Source organism: Pterocles gutturalis, unplaced genomic scaffold (assembly GCF_000699245.1).
Source record: "Pterocles gutturalis isolate BGI_N339 unplaced genomic scaffold, ASM69924v1 scaffold48959, whole genome shotgun sequence".
In the NCBI taxonomy this organism is placed as follows: Eukaryota; Metazoa; Chordata; class Aves; order Pterocliformes; family Pteroclidae; genus Pterocles; species Pterocles gutturalis.
In genome coordinates, this window is record NW_010129929.1 from 1 (window position 1) to 7,704 (window position 7,704).

General features: G+C 53.8%; 1 protein-coding gene across 1 annotated transcript in view; it reads left to right on the top strand.

Moving 5' to 3' along the window:
* Nucleotides 1-436: 436 nt before the first annotated feature.
* HAGH (hydroxyacylglutathione hydrolase) overlaps nt 437-7,704 on the top strand; it is an 8,888-nt gene continuing 1,620 nt past the window's right edge. The window contains exons 1-6 of the mRNA XM_010080034.1: nt 437-448; nt 3,704-3,885; nt 4,340-4,404; nt 5,282-5,399; nt 6,468-6,576; nt 7,359-7,462. Coding sequence (XP_010078336.1) covers nt 3,781-3,885; nt 4,340-4,404; nt 5,282-5,399; nt 6,468-6,576; nt 7,359-7,462 — 501 coding nt within the window. The 5' untranslated portion in view covers nt 437-448; nt 3,704-3,780. The remainder of the gene's footprint in view (nt 449-3,703; nt 3,886-4,339; nt 4,405-5,281; nt 5,400-6,467; nt 6,577-7,358; nt 7,463-7,704) is intronic.

Below are 7,704 nucleotides of genomic sequence, written 5' to 3' on the forward strand. Positions count from 1 at the left end.
GGTGACACCCCTGCAGCTGGGACCGGGGCAGGGGAGATGTGCGATGCCCCCCCTGCAGCTGGCAGTGGGGAGGAGGGGTGGTGCGATGTCCCCCTTGGCAGCCAGGACAGGGAGGGGGGATCTGCGCAGTGACACCCCTGGAGATGGGACTGGGACAGGGGGGATGTGCGATGCCCCCCTACAGCTGGGACCGGGAACCGGGGGGCGTGCGATGCCCCGCTTGCAGGTGGGACTGGGGAGGGGTCGTGCGATGCCCCCCGTGCAGCTGGGACCCCCAGGGAGCTGGGGGGCTGCGGGCACCCGGTCGTGGGTACCCAGCCCTGGGACTGGTAGTGGGGTTCAGTGGGTCCCCCCGGCAAGGTTGGAAGTTTGAGGGTGGTTTTTATCTCCTCGTTTCCCAGCCCAGGGGTGTGCCGAGGTTTTTAAGCTGACTCACAGCCCCAAGTAGGTCGGTATCTGCTCAGCCGGAGCCTGTCGCTTGGTGGCTTTTCCTATCGATAATCCTTCCGGGAGGCTCCTGCGGAGCTTCTGGGCTGCCCAAGCGCTGGTGATTGCTCCGGGAGGAGGGCTTGGGGGACAGGGCTGGCATTTAAACTGGGTTTGAGGGATGGTAGGCTCCGTTGGCAATGTAAACAAAAACCAAAATGAAAGCTGCCTAAGCTCTGTATTTAAATTTAGGGCCTTAGTTCTGCAAGTGTCTCCTTGAAGTAGAGCTTGGGCTTTAGCTTCGCAGCGTCTCTGGGAAGCCTTGCCAGAGGCGTTTTGCATCACTCCGATTTTAAGACCTGGTATTAACGAGCGAGAATTCATTGGGGTTACCTGCCAGGCTTGGAAACCCTGATGCAATCGTGGGAACGAGTATGTCAGACCTAGCAACTAGCAGCTCCTGAGCTGCCCGGGCTGCAGGGTGGGTGCTGCGCCTTCCACGCAGGCTTTGCTCCACCAGTGGGTGGGTGTGTGCCCTCCCCACGCTGCCTGGAGACGGCTGTGCCACCGGCAGCCTGTGCCAGGTGGGTACATCGAGTGGGAGTTGCCCTTGATTTTTGGAGCCAACTCGCTTGATACTATGTGGAGCCACAAACTCGCTGGGTATCCAAGAAATAGGGGGGTGCAGAGTATGTGAAAAGCGAACGAAGTGTTTCTTCTTAGGAGGCGACACAGGGATGTTCGTACAGGTGTGTGCGTGCAGTCATTTTTGAGTGACAGCCTTGTTTGAAATAGGAATTTTCCACTCTTTTCTGTAATAAAAAGAGTAAACCAAAATGCTATGGAGAAAATGCATGAAATGCATCTTTCCTGAGGGAACCCGCTCTTTTACACTGCGCTGCTGCCTGCCTGCCTTCAGTCTTCACCACGTGTGCGTTTACGTGACAACATTAACGCTGCCCACCTGCAGATCCTCTCCTCCTCAAGCTGCACTAACAAACCGTGCAGAGCCGAAGCGGGTGACTCAGAGCCTGCTGCTGTGCTGCTCTCCTCTGTCAGGCATGAAGGCAGGAGGGATGTGTTACAAAACTGAGCAAAAATGAAGTCATCGGACATTAATTTTGGAGAAGAGCTGCACGCGTTGCGGTGATCCTGAAACGAGCTCTGTCAGTGCTGGGCCGGGGCAGGGGTTACGTATCCCTGGGGAGCTGCCGTGAGCAGAACAGGGGCTGAGAACGTCCTCGTCCGAGCAGCGCTGGGCGTGCGTGAGAGCTGCTGCTCTGCTCGCCGAGGGGGCAGGCTGCAAAGGTGCAGCTTAGCTGCAGATGGGAATTCAGAATGAGTTTCACGCTTTGTGGATGTTTTCTCAGTCCTTTGTTTAAGTTACATTTTAGAAAACATTTCCTTATGCGGTGTTGCTTGTTTGTTTGTTTTGCAAGCTTTGTGAATCAAACATGCAAGGAGACTTTGGGATCACGGCCAAGGTTAGAAATGGTTCATTGGAAGAAAGCACTTTAAGCATGTAAATAATTCCTTTGACTTGAAGTTAAGGTTGTGTTTTCTTCTGGATTTTTTTTTTATTATTATTTTCCAGTTAGTGTCTAGCATGCAAACAAACGTGCAGTATATATAACTCTTGTGACAGATAGCATCCAGAAGAAAAGTGCTTCATGTTAGGGAGCAGTTAAAGAGCAATTTTTTTTGGTTTTGTTTATATGAAGGAATAGTAAGGGGTTTTTTTGTTTGTTGTGTTATTTTTTTGAAAGGACTGTTCAGCTCCAGAGGAACACTTGGCAGGTATGGATGCTTTTCTCAATACTATGTGCCTTCACCGTGAAATACCCAGTGAATGCCTACACTGTGTGCCTTGGGTTTTCTTTGCAGCGCTGTGTTTAGTTTTATTACCATCTCCCCCATTACCTCCTTTCCCTCATAAGCAAGTGGTGGAGGTAGAAGGGGAAAAAGTCCTGGGCAGGCCAGTTGTACCAGGAGGGGCTGTACAGCTCCGCTGCCGTGGGTCTGGGTTTGCAGCAGCAGCCGCGTGCCCCAGTCAGAACCTGAAGCGCGGTTTTGCAGCCGTGTTGGTGCCGCTGGAGCTCCAGGGGTCTGTTTGCGTTGGCTGCAGCCAGTCTGTGGGGCTGCTCTGAAGCAAGCTCTTATCAGGGGCGGGCAGGACTGGCCAGCGTTGGGAGCGTGGGGCAGGTTGATTACAGGCGTGGTGACCCCTCCCTTTGGCACTGCTGGAGGTGACCAAGCCCAGAGCATCAGGAGCCTTAGGGAAGAGTCAGCAGCTGAGCCAACACAGCTCAGACCAACGCAGCCGCCTTCAGCCATGTGCGAGGGCCTCGGCCGCTGAGACAGCTGATTTCTGGCTTGTAGAGACTGATGCAAAAAAATGCGTAGGGAGCCAGGCCTGGGTTGGAGGGCCCCAGCAGAGGAAGACCTTGTCTCTGCGTTTCCCTTCTCTTTTTTTATGGCAGAGCGTCTTCGGGCTTGGTTGTTTCTTTAAGAACTGCGTTATCTGGGGGTTGAGCAGTGGAGCCAAGGTTATTTGCATCTGGAATTAGATGTGCTTCTTGGATCTGATTAAACATTTAACCAAAAGCAAATAGAGAAGCACTGCTGTTGCATCAAGGCAGCCTGTGAGCAAGAAACCTGCCCCCAGTGAGTCTGGTCCCTGGCCGGGGGGAGCTTGCCTTCCACGCAGGGGCTGTCTGCTCCCCACGCGCTGGGCAGGATGTGATTGCCCTGAGTAATGAACCAGATACTTCTGCTGTGGCAGTGTGTGCATTTCAGTATGTGTGCATTTCAATATGTGTGCATTTCAGTATTTCTCTTTTTTTTTTTTCCCCTTTCCTTTTCTGTCTTTTGGCTGGAAGGTGGCCTTTTGTGCTTTTTTTTTTTTTTGCAACGTCACTGTCCCAGGCTGACCTTTGTCCAGCTGCTCCCTCTCCGTTCTGCTTTCCTGCCCCTTGAAACCTTCTCTCCAGTCGAGGTACATGGCTTTCCTTGCATGAGCCCATCTCTGGAGGCAGGGTCCCATCCCTCTTCCATGCAGCTGTAGGACACCAAGAGCCTCCCGTGCTGGGGGGCACAAGGTGACACAGCCAGGCACTAAGGCTTTGTCCCGTGGTGGCCTCTCCCCTCTGAAGGAGATGGGTTGGGCTGTCCATACCCGTCCTTCCCTGGGGCCGTGGGCTGGGGGACCTGCTGCGCTCTGTCCCACTTGTTCCCCTCCCTGGACTCACCTGAGGTGTGACTGTTTTGGGGTCCCTAGGTCCAGCGCAGCTGCGAGCCACCTTCCTGCACACAGAGCACGAGCGGAGGAAGTCGAAGACGGTCACCCAAGCCGACATGAAGGTGGAATTGCTCCCAGCCCTCACAGACAACTACATGTACCTCCTCATTGACGAGGAGACGAAGGAGGCTGCGATAGTGGATCCCGTGCAGCCCCAGAAGGTAACGCTGCCTGCTGCCCTCCCCGCTGCGGGGCTGGGAGATCCTTCCAGGTTGCCACATCCACAGGACAACTAGTCACACGCTGACTCAGGCGTGGGGAAAGGCAGGAAATACTGGCCATGCAGAGGTACGGACAGGGCTTCCCAGGCAGTCTGCTTCTGCTGGCTTGACCCTGACTTCAAGGCTTATTGACCTGATTTGGGTTTTTGCCCTTCATTTGGCGGAGTGCAGAAAAGAGGAGATGGGACTGAGGGCTCAGTCGTGGCCAGCTGGGTCAGTGACCTCGTGTGCTGGTCTGTGATTGCGACGTGGAGGGGGTGAGCTCTCTGCAGAGCCACTGGTGTGTCTCTGTCAGACCGTGGAGCGGTTGTGCCCAGGTTACGCCAGGCACCAGCTGTGCTGTGAAATCATTTCACGTGAGCTGTAATGCTCTTGCTGTGCCCTGTCCCTGCAGGTTTTGGATGCAGTTAAAAAGCACGGCGTGAAGCTGACCACCGTCCTGACCACACATCATCACTGGTAACTGTCCGCTGTTGTGGGATCCCTCTGCCCTCGGCATAAACACGAGTCAGGAGTTGGTGCTTTTCTGCATCGAGTTGGTCTCCTCTAAGCAGGAGCTCAGTGTGAGGAGGAGGATCAGAGCTCAGGAAGTGTTCCCTTGGGCTTGCGATGGCCAGGTGCATTGTCTAGACTTCGGGCTCTGGGTGTCAGGGCCTTTATCCTTTAAAATGCCGACTTCTTCCAGGCGGCCAGAGACATAAATGTGTGAGGACGTGGCTGTGGGGTGCAGGAGGGAGCACGTTCACACCGAGGTGCTGGGGCTTGCCTCTAAGGCGTGCTGCTCCCAGTCAGCAGTTGTGGGAGGATTACCGGGTTGCAGATTAACTCTGCCAGGGTCATAAAGGCGAAATGTTTTGCTTTAGCAGTTTGGCAGTGCTGAACCTGAGTGACCTCTCCTGTGGGTCATCGGGGAGCCACCTCTGCGGCTGCAGAGCCAGCCCTGATCTGGCAGGACCAGCACCACGAGCGAATGCTGAGCTGTTTGACATCTGTGTGCCTGCTCCACGGTGTCTGTGATGAGACACTGAATTACATACCTCCCAGTTATCCCAGTTACTCCCTGCCCTAGTTACTGGAGAGGTCACTGTGAGCCCCTAGGGCTGGTGTTTCCCAGTGAGTTATGAACTTGTAGGGGGTTGTTCCTCCCTCTCACTGCCCTAGTTACTGGAGAAATTATCTGCACTCGTGTGATGCAGCATGTCCTTTGACAGGAGGACAGCGTTAGATACTGGGAGAACGGTTAATTAGAAGTGATCACTTGGAAGCTCCCACTGCAATATGAGTCGCAGTGAGTTTGTCTTCATCCCTGCTCACATTCATTTTTCTGACCTTCCAGGGACCATGCTGGAGGAAACGAGAAGCTCGTGAAGATGGAGGCAGGGTTGCGCGTGTACGGGGGAGACAGCAGGGTCGGAGCGCTGACACAGAAGGTGTCTCACCTGACATCGCTCAAGGTAACGGGAGTCAGCTGCAGGACTCGATCGGGACCTTTGTGTCGCAGCTTTAGACACCGGTGTGGTCCAGCTTGAGTTAATATTCTGGCCACAGCTCTTTTACTGTTTAATATTTCTTGGATGTAGTTGGTAGTTTAACTACAACTTGTGCCCTTTTCCAGCCCTATGACCTATACCCCCTCTGTCTCCTTTTGGCCGGTGACACTTTGGTGATAAGAACATTGGCGCAGCTCAGACATCTGCATTGCCTGGGACACGTTGGGTGTCTGCCTGCTCCCTGACAGCTGCTTTAACTGGGTGGGCAACGGGCGAGAGGACAGGGCTTGTGCTCTGGTTAGAGCCTGGTTAGCACCCCCCAACTGCAAGTGATCCTCTCTGAATGGAGGCTGACACACAGGGCGAGGAGAAAGCAGGCCAGCAGCACTGGCTGCCTGCGGTGCTTTTGCAGAGCTCAAGCAGCAAACCTGGTTGGAACCGAGCTGTTTGTTTACCGACGAGCTGGCAGATGACATAAACTGCTGTGAAATGTGCAGGCTGGCATGAAAGTCACTGCTAGTCTTGCGGTATGCCTTTGGCGGTGGGGGGGAAGGCAGCAAAGAAGGGAGTGCAGAAATTCCCAGGAAGGTGTGCAGATTGGGGTTGCGGGGGAAACACTGCCTTGGCCCCGCGAGTGTGTTTAATCCCCTTTTTGTGAGCGTTGTCCACTTCTTCCCTTCAGCTTCATTTTTTGTTTGGAGTTTTTTTTACACTTGATTAGCTTTGTTTAGGATTTTGTGTTGCTCTGGATCTGTTTGCTCTCGCTGCCAACCAGACGCTGAGTCACTCTGCATGTAAATGAAAGAATCTGGCAGTTCCCTTTGTCCCAACACCTGCTAGGAGGAAACAGCTCCCTTCCAAGTCCCTGCTGTAAAACTCTCTTGCTGGCCTCTCCCAGGAGCAGAGCTGATGTTTACTGCCCAGCTATGTGAGAGTTTCCCTCTAGACCACTGTAATAGTTGCGAGTCTTTTCTAACCGTACAAATGCTAGCAAACGGTAGCTTCAGCTCCAGTCTTCTGCCTTCTCCTCAGGTGGGATCTCTTAATGTGAAATGCCTCTGTACGCCGTGTCACACTTCTGGACACATCTGTTATTATGTGACTAAGCCAAATAGCTCCGAGCCACCTGCAGTTTTTACAGGTGAGGAGTTGGGAGGTTACATTGCCGGCAGTCTGTGTTGCAAAGAAATAAGCTCCCCCTCTGCCTGTGTGCTCCTGGCTCTGGATGCGCGTCCATCCCGTACTGCCAGCGCAGCCGATTCACCTCCGCTGCCGAGTAGTGATTGTAGGTGAAACTCCTCTGGGTTTGCAAGCCATGAGGCTGGACACCCGCACGCAACATCAAGAGCCCTGGATGAGTCCTGCATCTAGCATTTTCTTCCTCGAAACGAGAGGTGGTGATTTACTGTCTTGGGCCAAACTGTGGCTGATTCCAAAACCTGTTGCTGTCCCATCTGTACTCATGTCTGTAACAAAACCGAGAGAAGAGAAAATCAGGGAGTGAGAGAGGGCTGGTACTCTGTCTCTGGTAGCCAGCTCCTGGATCCTGATTTGGGGAGTAGGGTTCTCCCTTCCGTGAGACTGGCCCGGGCTCCCCACGCTGCCGTGTCACCCCTCTCCCCATGGGCATTCTCCAGAGCTTGCACCAGCTTCTGCAGGGAAGAAGTAATGGCTTAAGCAAGATTTTAGGGAGCACTGGGGAGAAAATGCAGAGGCGACTGCATTCAGCTTCATAGTGAAGAGAACAAGTGTTCCTTGTCCTCTCTAGAAGGGACAAGAGGGGACAGCAGCAGCATAGCCTGGTTGTCCCCAAGCCTTCTCCCGAGCTGCAGCAAGGACAGCGATGGCAGGACTGAGCCCCCGGGGACCATGTCCCCATGCTTTGGTGTGAGGTCCTGATGCCGTGTCATACCTCCCTTGCAGGTGACACGCTGTTTGTGGCCGGCTGTGGGAAATTCTTCGAGGGAACCCCGGAGGAAATGTACCGAGCGCTGATTGAGATTTTGGGCAGCTTGGACCCCAAAACGGTATGAGCCTCTCCTTTGTCCTAGTGAGTTAACCGGCCAGAAACTGCCACAGACATCAAAGAAAATGCCTTCCTAATGACACTGCTGTTCAAAGAGAGAATTTCTCGTGTGTTGAAGGAATGCCTGCTTACATCAGGAATTGTCTTTGGTGGTGAATAGCTGGAGTCCTCTGGGAAGGAAATACCTGCCCCAAAGACGTTTGTGCTTTGTGGGGGACGAGTAGGGGCTGCTTATTAACACCA